The 19,398-nt window shown below is 38.0% G+C and overlaps 1 protein-coding gene across 1 annotated transcript in view; it reads right to left on the bottom strand.

Annotated features, from left to right (window-relative positions):
- FBXL13 (F-box and leucine rich repeat protein 13) overlaps positions 1-19,398 on the bottom strand; it is a 251,573-nt gene that overhangs the window by 137,924 nt on the left and 94,251 nt on the right. The window contains exons 8-9 of the mRNA XM_025873245.2: positions 4,047-4,142; positions 1,388-1,520 (exon numbers count right to left, since the gene is read on the bottom strand). Of these exons, the coding sequence (XP_025729030.1) occupies positions 1,388-1,520; positions 4,047-4,142 (229 nt within the window). The remainder of the gene's footprint in view (positions 1-1,387; positions 1,521-4,046; positions 4,143-19,398) is intronic.

The raw sequence follows: 19,398 nt of genomic DNA, 5'->3' as shown, positions 1-19,398 counted from the left end.
CTCTATCCACCTCAGGGGTAACCATTACCTTGCATTTAGAGTTTTCATTCCCATGCAAGCTTTTTCTTTTGCTATATATGTGTGTGTCCCCTTAAAAATATATTATTGAAAATCTTTCCAAATATTAAGTATATTATTATTTTGCACATTGAAAAATTGTACACAAAGGGTATTAGATTATATATGTCATTCTGCAACTTACTTTCACTCATATATCTCTAGACTCATCCATGTTGATATCTACATATGTTTACGGCATTCTTATTATCTGAAATCAGTATGGATGTACACTTTTTAAAATATATTTTTTCCTTTCATTTCCAGAAATATATATGGAAACTAAAAAATGCACCTTAAACAACATATGGATTAATGCAATGGACTGGATGTGCCCCCACCACCAAACTCATAGGTTGAAATCCTAGCCCCCAATGTCATGATATTAGGAGGTAGAGGGCCTTCAGGACATAATCAGGGTGGAGAGCTCTCATGAATAGGATTAGAACCTTTATGCAAGGGACCCCAGTAATCTCTGTCTCCCTCTCTCTGTCATGTGAGGATACAAGACAACAACGGTCTATGACCTAGAAGAAGGCCCTCTCTAGGACCATGTTGGCACCCTGGTCTTGGACACCTAGCTTCCACAACTGTGAGAATCAAGTTTCTGTTCTTTATAAGCCACCCGGTCTGTGAAGCTTTATTATAGCAGCTCGGACTGACTTTAGACTGTTAAAGACAAATGCCACAATGAAAGTACAAAGCAGTTTGGAAAAAAATGGAAATAACCTCGATGTCCTTTGAGAGGAAGAAAGTTAAATTAATTATCCTACATCCATAGTATGGAAAATGATTTTAAGTATTTAAAAATAATTTTGTAATTCTATATGGACTGACATGGAAAGATTTCCAGGATTAAGAGAAAATATAAAACAATATCATTTTCATGTTAAAATTTTTAATTGTGTATTTTTAATCACATATATGTAAACATATTTTAGAAAAACAGAAAACTGGTAACATTGAGTACCTTTGAGTAAGTGAATGGGTTTGAGGGAGATGAAGGCAAGTTTTTGCTTTTACAGTCTCTTGTTAGAATTTTTAAATTGAGAATATATTCTTATTTTGTATTTTTTTTAGTAGATGAATTGAGGACACTTAGACAAATGCTAAACAAAAAAAGCAGTCTAGAAGAAGGGACAAAGGACCAACTCCCAGAGCATACAATCCAGTAAAAGCTGACTATATTATAAGCATTTAAAATGTTTTTAATTGGCATTCTTATGGCCTATGACCATAACTGAAGTTTCTATTTTCTTTATATTTTTCTTTATATTTGTTTAGTTAAAAACAGGAAAGAAAGACAAAGAGTTGTAATGAACATACTCACTGACAGATCTCAAGGTTTTCAATCGGAGAACACAACCACGAAAATTCAAACGCAGCACATTTAGACGCCACCTTTGCAAAGTAGACACTATACATTTATCTGTGATTATATTTTTTACTGCGGAAAAATCAATCTAAAAAGGATAAGCAAAAGACATTAAGAAATGAGAAAGATCTTTTGCATGCAAAAATTTTTAATATTTTGAAAGCATCAAGAAACAAATGTCTTCATCACATCTCTCACTTTTTCATTTCTTTATTTTCATGGTCATTCTGGAGTTTAATTACAAGCAGATTTTTTTTTCATGGTCATTCCCAGGTTTAGTTACAAACAGATTCCAAATGTCTAATCTAGGTCAACAGAGTTGATTGTTTTGGAGTGGCCTGGATACCTCACCCCCCATCATCCCAGGTGAGCCCTAAGGCTGCCCCCCACTTCAGTGTCAATGAGCCCATCCAGGTTCATTATTAATGGGTGCCTCCTTCTCTATTCATGAGCCATAGATGATGTGTTAAGTTCTTGACTCTGGGGAAGACAATTTAGAGTGTGGGGTTTAGAGTGGCCTTCTCCTAACTCATAATTTGGAGGAGGGAGGTCTGGGGGAAAGGAAAGATGACCTGAGTGAACCTGGCTGATTGCATGTAATATTGAAGAGCACAGAGATTTCTGGGAGCTCCAAGTGGCTGGGGCCAGCTGATAAACAATAGCATTGACATCATAGTATTAATCATGTCTTTCAGCTAAAAGATTAAGTTTATGAGCTTCCAATCTCTCATTGCCATCTGAACAAAGCTATTCTTTGTGCTAAAATGTTTGTTACAGTTGTGCCACACTTGAGCACTCACAAATGAAGGTAAAACTAATAGAAGATGAAGGACAATGAAGAATTGTGGAGAAAGAAATTTGCTCCGCGTAAAGAAACTTAACTTCCTACCCAGGCTTTGTTCTTCACTGACATGTACTCATATTTTCTCCAACTTTACCTAGTGAGGTCTCTGGGCAAAAGTGCTAGCTTTTCCTGCCAGGCTTCTGCAGGATTTGTTCTGATATTATTATTATACATAATCTTTCTCTTTCTGATTGCTTGGGATCAGTTTTTTATTCTTTAGAGGCTTTCCAAAGCAAAAAGTAACATCCCCAATCTGTCACATAAGAAAGAGATTTATTACCTTAAACCAGTGATTCTCAAAGTATGGTCCTGGGACCAGCAGCATCAGCATCACCAGGAACTTGTTGGAAATACAAACTCTCAAGGCCCACCCCAGACCTACTGAGTCAGAAATTCTAGGTTTGGCAATCAGCAATCTATTTTAACAACCCCTTTAGACAATTTGTTTTTAAAGATTTATTTATTTATTTGACAGAGAGCGACACAGCAAGAGAGGGAACATAGCAGGGGGAGTGGGAGAGGGAGAAGCAGGCTTCCCGCCGAGCAGGGAGCCCGATGCGGGGCTCGATTCCAGGACCCCGGGATCATGACCTGAGCCGAAGGCAGACGCTGAACGACTGAGCCACCCAGGCGCCCCTATTTCCGATGCATTCTGAAGTTTGAGTATCACTGCCTTAAACTAAAAATAAACTTAAGACAGGCATATTACATTTGGTAGCCAAGATGGGTTAGTGGAGACAGAAGCACATTTTCTTCTTGCCATTGTTGCACAAGGAATAGTAAAGCCAAGAATGGGATGTCAAGATGGTGACTTGATTTATGAATGGCACCTTAGTTTCTTTGTCTAAATGTTAGAGTTTATGCTGAATGGTTCCAACCACCTACTCATAGGTCAGTCTGAGCATATGATGTCATTACTCCTCTGATCATTGGCTATCAAGGAGGGGTGGTAAAGTCAGCTACGGACTGAGCATCAGGAAACAGGGAAAATGTTGCCACTGCAACATTGGTTGATGGCATAAATGATTATAGAGATTAAACTATCATCCAAGGAACAGAAAAGAGGAGTCATCAAGGACAATTTATGCTTATTTTTTTGTGGTTGGCTGAGACCTCTCCCCACTGTCTTATTGGACTGAGAAATTCTAGGTTACAAGAAAAGTAGAAAAATAGTACAATGACAATACCAACCTAGTTGTCCATCTTAGAAAATGCCAGAGTGTGTGTGTGTCTTTGTACATGCAGATACCCTAAGGATATCAAACAAGCTGTGTTTACACGTTGTATATTTTAGCCCCATTTCATGCTCAGTTTTTTTTCCCCTTTACTCCATATTTTGTGCTTCTTTGTTATGTTTTACGAACCAATAATAGGAGCTAATATTCACTGAGCACTGGCACTACATGCCAGGCTCCATAGTAAACACTTTACTTACATTTCCTCAATTTCTCTCAGCAGCATCCTGAGTTAGGCGATGTTAAGTCTAACTCAGATATAACAGAGATCTGTTTCCATCCAAAAAGAATATTCGATTTATTTCTACCGTGTAAATTAGAAAATACTGATAATATGTCTCTTAAAACAACATTATTATCTTTCTCTCTTGTCCTTCGGGCTTGTGCCTGGACAAAAGAAAAACAAATGCACCTACTTTCTGTGGCCCCATTGGGAGAGCAGGGAAAAGTAGTCCCTAGTATAGCTGGTTTTATAGCACGCTGTTCTCCTTTAAAAGCTAGAATAAAGACATAGCTTCCAGTATTGTCTACTTACACTATTCCACAATGAGCTTGCTTGTGTCATCAACACCCAGGAGTGACAGACTTGACCACATATTACTATATCTCTTAAAGTGAGGTAGGCGAAAATCTAAACACAAAGAAGAGAAATGCACAATTTTGAAAATTATATGAATTTGAGTGCAACTCTGCCACTTACCTTTGTTTGTTGTTGTTAATGATGATAATGTAATCCATATTGTTGTAGTTGGGGTTTAAGTGCTGAACATGGGAATTTTACCTGAAATACTAGAACTTATCTGATGATGCCTTTGTTATAATGTGATCCTTGCAATTGATAGTCACAAAAGGATGGGGAAGAAGATAGACAGATTTATTTTCTGACCAAAAGTGGCTTTCTGTTAGCAAATGAGTGGTTTCCCTAAATAGTAGCTGCTACAGAGAAGGCATTCAATGATTGCTTGCTGAACTAAACTAGATTCCTTTTAAAGGATTCCTAGAAAAGATCAATAAACCCATCTTGGCTTCAATTTCTGGAAAAATGATAAGATTAGAAAGCCTGCAAATCCTCTTGATACAAAACAATGATTTTTTTTGTTTTTAAGATTTTATTTATTTACTTGACAGAGAGAGAGGGAACACAAGCAGTGGGAGAGGGAGAAGCAGGCTTCCTGCAGAGCAGGGAGCCCGATGTGGGGCTCAATCCCAGGACCATGGGATCATGACCTGAGCCAAAGGCAGACGCTTATTACAACTGAGCCACCCAGGTGCCCCCCCAAACAATGCTTTTAAATGCTAAAACAAAGCTTTTAGAAAGATTTCCTTTTTTTAATTTAAATTCAATTAATTAACATATAGTGTGTTATTAGTTTCGGAGATTGAATTCAGTGATTCATTAGTTTTATATAATACCCAGTGCTCATTATATCATGTGCCCTCCTCTTTTAAAAAAGACTTTATCTGAGAGAGAGAGCAAGCGACGGAGAGACAGCATGAGCGTTGGGGAGGTGCAGAGGGAGAGGGAGAAGCAGACCCCCCACCGAGCAGGGAGCCCAACTCCAGGCTCAATCCCAGGGTCCCAGGATCATGACCTGAGCCAAAGGCAGACGCTTAACCGACTAAGCCACCCAGGCGCCCCTCTCGTGTCCATCACCCAGTTACTCCATCCCCCCACCTCCATCCCCTCCAGCAACCCTCAGTTCTCCCTCTATGATTTCATCTTGTTTCATTTTTCCTCCCTTCCCCAATGATCCTCTATTTGTTTCTTAAATTCCACAGATAAGTGAGATCATATGATAATTGTCTTTCTCTGATTGACTTATTTCACTTAGCGTAATACCCTCTAGTTCCATCCACGTTGATGTAAATGGTAAGTGTTCATTGTTTCTGATGGCTGAGTAATATCCATTGTATATATATATATGTATATATATATATACCACATCTTCTTTTTGGGGCGGGGCTTGTATTTTTTTATGTTAATCACCATACATCATTAGTTTTTGATATAGTGTTCCATGATTCATTGTTTGCCTATAACACCCAGTGCTCCACGCAGAACGTGCCCATCACCAGGCTAACCCATCCCCCCACCCCCCTCCCCTCTAGAACCCTCAGTTTGGTTCCCGGAGTCCATAGTCTCTCATGGTTCGTCTCCCCCTCCGATTCCCCCTCTTCATTTTTCCCTTCCGGCTATCTTCTTCTTCCTCTTCTTCTTCTTCTTCTTCTTCTTCTTCTTCTTCTTCTTCTTCTTGTTCTTCTTCTTCTTCTTCTTCTTCTTCTTCTTTTTAACATATAATATATTATTTGTTTCAGAGGTACAGATCTGTGATTCAACAGTCTTACACAATTCACAGCGCTCACCATAGCACATACCCTCCCCAATGTCTGTCACCCAGCCACCCCATCCCTCCCACCCCCCACCACTCCAGCAACCCTCAGTTTGTTTCCTGAGATTAAGAATTCCTCATATCAGTGAGGTCACATGATACATGTCTTTCTCTGATTGACTTATTTCGCTCAGATAACACTCTCCAGTTCCATCCACGTCGTTGCAAATGGCAAGATTTCATTCCTTTTGATGGCTCCATAATATTCTATTGTGTATATATACCACATCTTCTTTATCCATTCATCTGTCGATGGACATTTTGGCTCTTTCCATAGTCTGGCTATTGTGGACATTGCTGCTATAAACATCGGGGTGTATGTACCCCTTTGGATCCCTACATTTGTATCTTTGGGGTAAATACCCAGTAGTACAATTGCTGCATCATATTATACCACATCTTCTTTATCCATTCATCTGTCGGTGGACAGCTGGGCTCTTTCCATAGTTTGGCTATTGTGGACATTGCTGCTATGAACATTGGGGTGCAGGTGCCCCTTCGGATCACTACATTTGTACTTCGGGGTAAATACCTAGTAGTGCAATTGCTGGGTCTATATGCTAACAATGAAATGGAAGAAAGAGAAACTAAGGAGTTGATCCCATTTACAACCGCACCAAAAACCATAAGATACCTAGGAATAAACCTAACCAAAGAGGCAAAGGTTCTGTACTCAGAAAACACAGAAAACTACAGAACACTCATAAAAGAAATTGAGGAAGACACAAAGAAATGGAAAAATGTTCCAAGCTCATGGATGGGAAGAACAAATATTGTTAAAATTTCTATGCTACCTAGAACAATCTACACATTCAATGCAATCCCTATCAAAATACCATCTACTTTTTTCAAGGAAATGGGACAAATAATCCTAAAATTTGTATGGAACCAGAAGAGACCCCAAATAGCCAGAGGAATGTTGAAAAAGAAAACCAAAGCTGGTGGCATCACAATTCCAGACTTCCAGCTCTATTACAAAGCTGTCATCATCAAGACAGTATGGTACTGGCACAAAAACGACACATAGATTAATGGAACAGAATCAAGAGCCCAGAAATGGACCCTGAACTCTATGGTCAAGTAATCTTCAACAAAGCAGGAAAGAAGATCCAATGGAAAAAAGACAGTCTCTTCAACAAATGGTGCTGGGAAAACTGGACAGCCACATGCAGAAGAATGAAACTGGACCATTTCCTTACACCATACACAAAAATAGACTCAAAATGGATGGAGGACCTAAATGTGAGACAGGAGTCCCTCAAAAAATCCTAAAGGAGAACACAGGCAGCAACCTCTGTGGCCTTGGCTGCAGCAACTTCTTGCTAGACATGTCTCCAAAGGCAAGGGAAGCAAGGGCAAAAATGAACTATTGGGACTTCATCAAGATAAAAAGCTTCTGCACAGCAAAGGAAACAGTCAACAAAACTAAAAAACAACCGGGATGCTTGGGTGGCTTAATCGGTTATGCATCTGCCTTCGGCTCAGGTCATGATCCTGGGATTCTGGGATCGAGTCCACATTGGGCTTCTTGCTCAATGGGGAGCCTTTTTCTCCCTCTGCCTGCTGCTTCCCCTTCTTGTGCTCTCTCTCTGTCTCTCTGACATATAAATAAAATCTTAAAAGAAAAAGATAACCTACAGAATGGGAGAAGATATTTGCAAATGGCATACCAGATAAAGGGCTAGTATCCAAAATCTATAAAGAACTTCTTAAACTCAACACCCAAAGAACAAATGATCCAACCAAGAAATGGGCAGACGACATGAACAGACATTTTTCCAAAGAAGACATCCAAATGGCCAACAGACACATGAAAAAATGCTCAACATCACTCGGCATCAGGGAAATACAAATCAAAACTGCAATGAGATACCACCTCACACCAGTCAGAATGGCTAAAATTAACAAGTCAGGAAAGGACAGATGTTGGCAGGGATGCGGAGAAAGGGGAACCCTCCTACACTGTTGGTGGGAATGCAAGCTGGTGCAACCACTCTGGAAAACAGTATGGAGGTTCCTCAAAAAGTTGAAAATAGAGCTACCCTATGACCCAGCAATTGCACTACTAGGTATTTACCCAAAAAAATTTTCTTAAAAAAAATTTTTTTTTAAGATTTTATTTATTCATCTGAGAGATAGCACACAAAGCAGGGGCAGTGACAGGTAGAGAGAGAAGCAGACTCCCCGAAGAGCAGGGAGCCTGATGCAGGACTTGATCCCAGGACCCAGGGATCATGACCTGAGCTGAAGGCAGACACTTAACTGAATGAGCCACCCAGGCGCCCCTAAAGTTTTTTTTAAAATCAGCTTTATTGAGCTATAATTGACATATAAAATTCAAGATATTTTTTAAAAGATTTTATTTATTTATTTAAGAGAGCGAGTGCACAAGAGCCGGGGGAGGGGCAAAGGGAGAGGGAGAAGCAGACTCTCCACTCAGCCGGGCGCCCCACGTGAGGCTCGATCCCAGGACGCCGGGATCATGACCTGAGCCAAAGACAGGTGCTTAACCAACTGAGTTACCCAAGCACCCCCAAATTCAGAATATTTAAAATGTACATTGTGGTGATTTGTTCTACATATACATAGTGAAAGGATCCACCTTAAGGTTAATTAATGTTAATTAATGTGTTAATTAACATCTGTCACCTCACATATTTATCTTTTTTATTTTTGGTAAGAACATTTGAGTTCTACTCTCAGCAAATTTCAATTATACAACACAATGTTATCAACTATAATCACTATGTTTTACAACACACCCTCAGACCTTATACATCTTATAGCTGAAAGTGTTACAGGATTTCTTTTCCTATGGTGCCCCAGGCTCTTGGTCACACCGCTTCTTAGAATGAAGAAGTAGACCAGACAGTGGTGGTTTTATTGAGCGATAGTAGAGTGTATTGAATGGTAGAGGTCCCAAAGAAGGAGAGAATGGACCCCGAGAGGGTTGCCACCTGAGTTTCTAAGTCTAGGGTGTTTTGTTGTTGTTGTTGTTGTTTAAAGATTTTATTTATTTATTTGACAGAGAGAGCGCGAGAGAGGGAACACAAGCAGGGGGAGTGGGAGAGGGAGAAGCAGGCTTCCCGCGGAGCAGGGAGCCCGATGTGGGGCTCGACCCCGGGACCATGACCTGAGCCGAAGGCAGATGTTTAACGACTGAGCCACCCAGGCGCCCCCAAATCCAGGGGTTTATGGGCTTGTTGGTGCGCTGTTTTAATCTGATTAACCCTCCCTGCACCTGTCATCCAATCAGGTTTTTGTCATGTGGGAAAAGGTGGCGAGCTCTTTCCAGGGTGGTGTAAAATCCTTTTAGGGATGGTTTCCTCTTAGGGCAGGGAGCCTTGTCCCTACCTGCCTTTCTGCCTACTGTCCTTCATGAAAAATTTGTACCCTTTCCTCCAACCTCTCCCTATTTCCCCTATGCCACAGCCCCTGACAACTACTTTTCTACTCTCTAAAACACACTTTAAAAAAAAAAAACCTGAGTTTTTAAAAAAGTAAGGAAAATATCCAGGCCCACAATCTTTGCAAACCCAGACTCCGTTTTTTTTATTATGTTATGTTAGTCACCATACACTACATCGTTAGTTTTTGTTTTTGTTTTTGTTTTATTATGTTATGTTAGTCAGCATACATTACATCGTTAGTTTTTGATGTAGTGTTCGATGGTTCATTGTTTGCGCATAACACCCAGTGCTCCAAGCAGTACTAAACCCAAACTCCTAATAAGGTGTTCATACTATAGTTGCTCTGGATAAGGAAATAGTGGGGATGATTTCTGCTTTTCATGAAAAATAGATTTCATGACAAATAGATTTCGGATTTCACTGGCCATGCAGGGACTGAAAAAGTTACCAGGCTGGACAAAGCTAGAAGTCCTAACTGAGTCAGAGAGAGAAAGGGGGAAATAGAGAGAAATCCAGGATTATTAAACAGAGGGAATTAAAACAACACAACTACTACCTATTGGTGAGGAAAAAACTAAGGTAACTAGCCTGGGATTTAAAAAAAAAATTCCCAAAGAATTTATAACGAAAGACCAGCTATCATGTGGTTTGAAATTTGAATTTTAAGTTATTTGTGGGTCCAATGTGAATTTATTACCTTTGTAATTGCATTTGATACATTAACAAGCACAGAGCTTCCAACTCAGTGGTAACTCTGGGACATCTGGCAGAAATAAATACCATTTCTCTAAAGAGGCACATCTTCAAACCATGCCTTATCTGAGTCCTACAGATTAATCCCCCCACAAAAAATGAGTTTTCAATAAAAATTACAAATCACACGGGGGGAAAAATCTAAGAGTCAACAACAGACAAACAATAAATACCTTCTTTAATCAAATTGTCAGATAGTGATTATGAAAACATTAAGATGATAAAAGAGAAAAATAAATTCTTGAGAAGAGCTGTTGTCAAAATAGGACTGGGCGGATTGATAAAGGAACCAAATAAAATTCATGGGAATTAAAAATATAATGATTGAAATCAAAAACTCTGTGGATGAGTTACATAGCAGATGAAACCCAGCTGATAAGAGAATTGGTAAACTGGATTATGTTTCAGAAGACAATACAGAGGATAAGGAACAGAAAGATAAAGAGATGAAAAATATAACGGGGGTTAAGAGGCACATTACATAACATGAAAAGGTCCAACATTATATATATATATATATCTTCATAGAATTTCTAGAAGGAAAGAACTGAGAATGGAATATAAGGAAATTTAAAAATACGACAGATGAAAATGTTCTAGAACTAATGAGAAGCAACAGTTCTCCTATTCAAGAAGCAAAAGAAGTCCAAACAGGAAACTCAAAAGATAATATGGCATTGTAGTAAAATTGCAAAGGGCCAAAAGCAAGGGACAACCTTAAATTCATCCAGAGACAGAGACAGTAAGAAGAATGCCACTTCACAACCATAGAAAGCAGAAGTCAGCAGAAAATACTTATCAGTCTCCGATACCACATGCAAGTAAATTACAACTCAAGGACGAGCACTAAGTAAAGGTATTTTGACACAAAGATTGAGAGAGTTTATCTGCAGTGGGCCCTTCACAAAAGAACTTCTACAGGACATTGGAATCAGAAGAAAGGAGTGAGATAGCAATAGTAATGATGGGAAAAGAAACCAATTAAGTATAGGGGTAAAGCCATTAACCTTAAAAAACATATGACTAATGTAGGGTACAAAAACAAGGTGGAATAAAAACACTAGATAGTCGTAATATTCTAAGACTGGAGAGAGTTATCAGTTCAAGTGTTTTAAATTCTAGTAATTATGAGGAAGAAAGTATAGGTAATAATTCACTTTAGGCTTTATTAAGGTAAATGCACGTGTTAAAAATATTTAAGAGAAACCACGGAGATAGTAGAAATAGAATGCATATCTTCTAAAGCATAAAAATGGGGGGAAAAAGCAGATAGATTTTTAAATTCAATAAATAAAGGCAGGAAAGGAGAAAAGAAGCATATAAAAAGAGGATAAATCGTGTAAAATTAGAAGAGAAATATTTATCCTGGTATATCTAGTAACAATAAGTTTAACAAAATTCACTGGTTAGAAAAGATTATCCCTAATGTTTTTGCATTAATGTTTTTCCCTCTGATATTAATATAGCTTATCAACTTTCTTTTCATTTGCATTCTTCTTGTTCAGTACTGTATTTTAGGTGGATTTTTTTCATTTTTGATATTTATTCCCGTTGTAATGAAGAGAAAATTAAGGGTGAAAGACTATAAGAACCCCTCACCATGACATGTAGACTAATGTGATGGAGCAGAAATTCAGGTCCATTTTTTTCATCGAAATATATAGTTGACACACAATATCCCATTAGTTTCACGTGTACAATACAGCAATTTGACAACTCTGTACATGATGCTGTGCTCACCACAAGTGTAGCTACCATCTGTCACCATACACACCATTACAATATTATCGACTGTATTCCCTATGCTGTGCATTTTACTCCCTTGACTTATTCGTTCCATAACCAGAAGCCAATACCTCCCTTTCCCCTTCACCCATTTTGCACATCCCCCTATGCCCTCCCCTCTGTCAACCATCATTTTTCTGTATTAATGAGTAATTTCTGCTTTGTTTGTTTTGTTGTTTAGATTCTACATTTAGGTGAAATTATATGGTATTTGTCTTTCTCTGACTTCTTTCACTTAGCATAATACCTCCTAGGTCAATCCATGTTGTCACACATGGCAAGATCTCATTGTTTTTTACGGCCAAGTAATATTTCATTGTATATATATACTACATCTTCTTTATCCATTCAACTATCGATGGACACTCAGGGTGCTTCCATATCTGGGCTATTGTAAATAATGCTGCAATAAACATAGGAGTTCATATATCTTTTTGAATTAGTGTTCTCATTGGTAAATACCTAGTAGTGAAATTACTGGATCATTTGGTACTTCTGTTTTTAATTTTTTGAGGAACCTCCATACTGTCTTCCACAGTGGTTGCACCAAATTACATTCCCACCAACAGTGGGTTCCTTTTTCTCCACATCCTTGCCAACAGTTGTTCTTTCTTTTTTTTTTTTTAAGATTTTATTTATTTAATTGACAGAGAGAGAGAGAGAGAGAGAGAACACAAGCAGGGGGAGCAGGAGAGGGAGCAGCCTTCCCACAGAGCAGGGAGCCTGATGCGGGGCTCGATCCCACGACCCTGAGATCATGACCTGAGCCGAAGGCAGATGCTTAACAACTGAGCCACCCAGGTGCCCCCAACAGTTGTTATTTCTTGTCTTTTTCATTTTAGCCATTCTGGCTGGTAGGAGGTGATATCTCATTGTGGTTTTGATTTATATTTCCCTGATGATTAGTGATGTTGAGCATCTTTTCATGTGTCGGTTGGCCATGTGTATGTGTTCTTTGGAAAAATGTCTGTTCAGGTCCTATGCCCATTATTAAATTGGACCACTTGGTTTTGGTGTTGAGTTGTATAAGTTCTTTATATATTTGGGATATTAACCCCTTATTGGGTATATCATTTGCAAATATCTTCTCCCATTCAGTAAATTGCCTTGTCATGTTATTGATGGTTTCCTTTGTTGTGCAAAAGCTTTTTATTTTAGTGTAGTCCAGAAGTTTATTTTTGCTTTTGTTTCCCTTGTGAGGAGACATATCCATGAATATGTTGCTAAGACTGACATCTAAGAGATGACTGCCTTTGTTTTCTTCTAGGAATTTTATGGTCTCGCATCTAGGTATTTAATCCATTTTGAATTTATTTTTGTGTATGGTGTAAGAAAGTAATCCAGCTTCATTATTTTGCATGCAGCTGTCCAGTTTTCCCAAAAGCATTTATTGAAGAGATTGTTGTTTTCTCCCTATTATATATTCTTGCTTCTTTTGTTGTAAATCAATTGACCATATAAGCATGGGTTTATTTCTGGGCTTTCTATTATGTTCTATTGATCTATGTGTTTGTTTAGTGCCAGTACCATACTGTTTTGATTATTAGTTTTGTAATATATCTTGAAATCTGGGATTGTGATACTTCCAGCTTTGTTCTTCTTTCTCAAGATTGCCTTGGCTATTTGGGGGTTTTGGTAGTCCCATACAAATTTTTGGATTATTTGTTTTAGTTTTGTGAAAAATACTATTGATATTTTGATAGAGATTGCATTGAAGCTGTAGTGTAGACACTTTTAATTCTTCCAACCCATGAGCACAATATGTCTTTCCATTTGTTTGTGTCATCTTCAATTTCTTTCATCCATGTTTTAGAGTTTTTGGAATACAGGTCTTTCACCTCTTTGGTTAAATTTATTCCTAAGTATCATAGTCTTTTTGGTGCAATTGTAAATGGAATTGTTCACTTATTTTTTTCTTTCTGCTACTTTGTTATCAGTATATAGAAATGCAACAGATTTCTGGGGTGCCTGGGTGGCTCAGTCAGTTGAGCGTTCAACTCTTGGTTTCAGCTCAGGTCATGATCTTGGGGTTGTGAGATCAAGCCCTGCGTCAGGCTCCATGCTTGGCATGGAGTGTGCTTGAGATTCTTTCCCTCTCCCTCCGCCCCTCCCCCTGCTTGCACACATTCTCTCTCTAAATAAATAAATAAGTAATAGATAAGATGCAACAGATTTCTGTGTATTAATTTTGTATCCTGCAACTTATTCATTTACTACTTCCCAATAGCTTTTTGGTGGAGTCTGTAGGGTTTTCTATGTATAGGATCATGTCATCTGCAAACAGTGACAGTTTAATTTCTTCCTTACCAATTTGGATGCCTTTTATTTCTTTTTCTTGTCTGATTGCTACAACTAGGATTTCCAGTGCTATGTTGAATAAAAGTGGTGATAGTGGACATCCTTGTCTTATTTCTAATCTTAGAGGAAAAGCTCTCAGTTTTTCACCACTGAGTATGATGTTAGTTGTGTTTGTTATATGGCCTTTGTTATGTTGAGGTATGTTCCCTCTAAAGACACTTTGTTGAGAGTTTTTATCATGAATGGATGTTGAATTTTGTCAGTTGCTTTTTCTGCATCCATTAAGATGGTCATATGATTTTTATCCTTAGTTTTTGCTGATGTGGTGTACACATTCATTGATCTGCAAATATTAAGCCATCCTTACATCCCCAGAATAAATCTTATTTGATCATGTTGAATATCCTTTTAATGTATTGTTGAATTTGGTTTGCTAATATGTTACTGAGTTTTTTTGGATCTATATTCATCAGGGTATTGGCCTATAGTTTTCTTCCAGTTTTTTTTCCCCCCTTTGGCTTTGGTATCACAGTAATGCTGGCCTTTTGGAATGTGTTTAGAAGTTTTCCTTCTCCTTCTATTTCCGGAATAGTTTGAGGATAGGTATTAACTCTTCTTTAAATGTGTGGTAGAATTCACCTGTGAAGGCATCTAGTCCTGGACTTTTGTTTGTTTGGAGTTTTTTTATTACTGATTCAATTTTGTTACTAGTAATTGGTCTGTTCAGATTTTCTATTTTTTCCTGATTCAATTTTGGAAGATTGTATATTTCTAGAAATTTATCCATTTCTTCTAGGTTGTCTAATTTGTTGGCATATAATTTTTTATAGTAGTCTCTTAAACCATTGTATTTCTATGGTGCCAGTTACTACTTTTCCTCTTTCATTTCTGATTTTATTTATTTCAGTCCTTTCTTTTTTTCCTTGATGAGTCTGGCTAACAGTTCATCAGTTTTATTTATCTTTTCAAAGGATAAGCTCTTGGTTTCATTCATCTTTTCTATTTTTTTAATCTCTATTTTATTTCTGCTCTGTTCTTTAATAGTTCTTTCCTTCCACTAACTTTGAGCTTTGTTTGTTCTTCTTTTTCTAGTTCCTTTAGGTATAGGGTTGGATTGTTTACTTGAGATTTTTCTTGTATATATCTATAAATTTCCCTCTTGGAACTGCTTTTGACACATCCCAAAGATTTTGGACCATCGTGTTTTCATTTTCATTTGTTTCCCTGTATTTTTTATTTCCTCTTTGATTTCTTTACTGACCCATTGATTCTTTAGTAGCATGTTGTTTACCCTTTGTGTGTTTATATATTTTCCAATTTTTTTCTAGTAAATGATTTCTAGTTTCATATGGAAAAGAAGCGTGACATAATTTCAATCTTAAATTTATTAAGACTTATTTTGTGGCCTAACATGTGATCTATCCTGGAGAGTGTTCTATGTGCACTTGAAAATGATGTGTATTCTGTTGTTTTTGATGGAATGTTCTGCATGTATCTGTTAAGTCCGTCTAGTCTAATGTATCATTCAAAGACACTGTTTTCTTATTGATTTTATCCCTGGATGATCTATCCATTGATGTAAGTGGGATGTTAAAGTCCCCTACTACTATTGTGTGACCATCAATTTCCTCCTTTATGTCTGTTAATATTTACTTTATGTATTTAGGTCCTTCCATGTAGGGTGCATAGATATTTACAATTGTTCTATCCTCTTGTTGGATCTATTTCAGGAAGACTTTTAAAGATTATCTGATGAAAAGGGTCACTACATTATAAATAAAGAAAACAATTCACTAAAGATTCATAACAATTCTAAATGTGTAAGCCTCCAATAACATAGGCACAAAGATACACTGAAAAATTGACAGATCCACAATCACAGTGAAAAATTGTATCGAAGATCTCGATTGTTGATAAATCAATGTGAGGAAATAAATCTTCCCTGACTTTCTCAGTACTTTTATAAAAAGCTCTACCCTCTGAAGGCATAGAAATCCATATGCTATAAAGATAATGTTTTGCCTTCACTTCCTCTACATTTTTCTTTCCACATACTATGGGGATTAGATCTATAACCATTTGTCCACTTGTCTAGTTAATTTCTCTGAGCCAAAAGGTAGTAGCACTTCTCTTGTTTCTGCAAGAAGGTCAAATGGTTATAGTTTGGCCTAGTCCTCGAGGTCAAACTCCCAAGGTGCCAGGAAGATGCCCAGTAATTTACATAAAAGGAGATATGAGTCCCAGGCAGGACCTTGAAGACATCTCTAGGTCATAAAAGCTGGAGACACTGGGGCTTATCTAGCCCTTGGGGAGATGTATATACAAAAGATCCTGCCTCCCTCTTTTACTTACAAGGACCTATGTGATTATACTGAACCCACCCAGATACTCAAGGATAAACTTACCAGCTCAAGTCTTTAACTTAACCACATCCACAAAGACTCTTTTGCCATTTAAGGTGATATACTCACAGGTTCTGAGGATTAGGACATGGATATCTTTGGGGGGCTATTATTCTGCCTACCACACTATGTAAGGAAATCATAAACACTGAATTTAAGAGAGCAGTTACTTCTGAGCCAGAGAATACAATGCAGAGAGGCTTTAATAATATATGTTAAGCTTTATTTCTTAAGCTGTGTGGTGATTACACAAGTGTTCATTATATTATATTTCTTTGCATGCCTAAAATATTTTATTTTAATAACCTCACTTTGGAATAAAATACCCAGGAATAAGCTTAACTAAGGAGGTAAAAGACTAGTACACTGAAAACTATAATGCAGTACTAAAAGAAATTAAAGAAGACCTAACTAAATGGAAAGATATCGCATATTTATAAACTATAAAAAAATGCAAATAACAATAAATGGAATTAAGTCAGAATTTGAAATCTGCCCATGAACAAATAAATACCAAACAAATAGGCCCAGAGAGTTTTTACAAGAATATCCTAGCAAATATTCAAGGATAATGCAATGCTAATAAGAGAAATATTAAGATGTCAATACTACCCAAATGATCTATAGATTCAATGCAACCTTATGAAAATTCCAATAGTTCTTTTTTCAGAAATGGAAAAGACAATTTTCAAATTCATATGGAATTGCAAGGGGCCCCAAATAGCTAAACAGTTTTCAAAAAGAAGAATAAAGTTGGAGTACCCACATTTCAAAATTTTAAAACTTACTACAAAGCTATAATAACCAAAATAGCATGGTACTGGAATAAGGCAGACACAAAGACAAATGTAGTTGGATTGAGGGTCCAGAAATAAACCTATACAGCTATAGTCAATTGATTTTTGACAAGGATGCCAAGGCCATTCAATGGGGCAAGGACAGTTTTTTCAACAATGATGCTGGGACAGTTGGACATCCAAATGCAAAACAATGAATTTGGATGCCTACCTCATGCCATTATGAGGTAAGTAAATTAACTTACTGGATCAACAACCTAAGATAAGAACTAAGAACTATAAAACTCTTGAAGAGGGGTGCCTGGGTGGCTCAGTCGGTTAAGCATCTGCCTTTGGCTCAGGTCATGATCTGGGGGTCCCAGGATTGAGCCCTACATCAGGCTCCCTGCTTGGCAGAGAGTCTGCTTCTCCCTCTCCCTCTGCCTACCGCTCCCCTTGCTTGTGTTCTCTCTCTTTCTCTCTGTCAAATAAATAAATAAAATCATTGGAATGAATGAATGAATGAATGAATGAATGAATAAATAAATAAATAAATAAATAAAACTCTTGAAGAAAACACAGGGATAAACCTTTATAACCTTGGGTTTACAAGGGATTCTTAGATATGACACCAAAAGCACAATCAGTGAAGGAAAAGATGAATCATATCTCATCAAAATTTAAAACTTTTGTACATCAAAGGACTTTATCAAGAAAGTAAAAACTTTACCTTTTGTCTATACACACCACAAAGGAAAAAAATATGCCACCAATTAAGTCAGTTACTGAAATGGCCAGAAATCATTGGAAAGGTACTAAGGTGGATCAGACAACCTGAAAACTATACTTGTACAGGTTTGTAAATGTTATGTATTTGTATATTGTTCGCTTTTTTTTTCTGTCTTAAGTAGGATCCACCCCTAGCATAGAGCCCAACTCATGACTTTGAGATCAAGACCTGAACTGAGATCAGAAGTTGGACACTTAACCAACTGAACCCCCAGGCACCCCTACTTGTATATTGTAAAAGAGAAGAAGCATTATGACAGGCCCTATGCCCAGAGGCAAAAGCAACCTAGAAAAGAGAAGTAGCAGGTCAGATTAACACTAGAAGAGGGCCAAATTTCTGAGAGTATAAGATATATAAGAATAGATGACCTTTGTAAGAACAACTTAAAAGAGAGGGAGGGCAGGAAGCAAAGCCCTCTGGGCAACAAAATGTATAGAACTAATGAAGACATAAAGTCAATAAAGGGAGCACCTCTGAGTACCCCCAACATACAGGCAGTGGACACAAGAGCACAGCTGCTTAGGGTGGACTGAGACTTTACTCCCTGGGCCTTTATTCTTGAGTCACCACTACTCCTTGGAAGGCTACTGTCTTAGTTTCCTAAGGTTTCTGTAACAAATTAGCACAAACTGGGTGGTTTAAAATATCAGAAATATAGGGGTGCCTGGGTGGCTCAGTCAATAAGCGTCTGCCTTTGGCTCAGGTCATGATCCCATTATCCCAGGGTCCTGGGATCGAGCCCCGCATCGGACTCCCTGCTCAGCGGGAGCCTGCTTCCCCCTCTCCCACTCCCCCTGCTTGTGTTCCCTCTCTCACTGTCTCTCTCTGTCAAATAGATAAATAAAATCTTTAAAAAAAAAAAAAAAAAAAAAAAGAAAGAAAGAACCGCATTAAAAATAAATAAATAAATAAAAATAAAATAAAATAAAATATCAGAAATATATTCTGGAGGGGGCGGAGCAAGATGGCAGAGGAGTAGGAGACCTGGATTTCGTCTGGTCTCAGGAACTCAGCTGGATAGGGATCAAACCATTCTGAACACCTACGAACTCAACAGGAGATCGAAGAGGAGAGTAGCAACAACTCTCTGAACAGAGAAGCGACCACTTTCTGGAAGGTAGGACGTGCGGAGAAGTGAATCCGAGGAGATATTCGGGAGGACAGACGGCGGGGGAGGGGGCCTCCATTGGCCGCTTCTGGCAAGTGATAGAGCCACAGGGCACAAAATCGGAACTTTTAGAAGTCGGCTCCGCTGAGGGACGTCACTCCAGTGGCTAAGCGGG

This window comes from Callorhinus ursinus, unplaced genomic scaffold (genome assembly GCF_003265705.2).
Source record: "Callorhinus ursinus isolate GAN/ISIS: 27379988/994484 unplaced genomic scaffold, GSC_fseal_2.0 scaffold12, whole genome shotgun sequence".
Taxonomy (NCBI): Eukaryota; Metazoa; Chordata; class Mammalia; order Carnivora; family Otariidae; genus Callorhinus; species Callorhinus ursinus.
The sequence above is the reverse complement of the archived record's forward strand: the minus strand, read 5'-3'. Positions and strand labels throughout refer to the sequence as shown.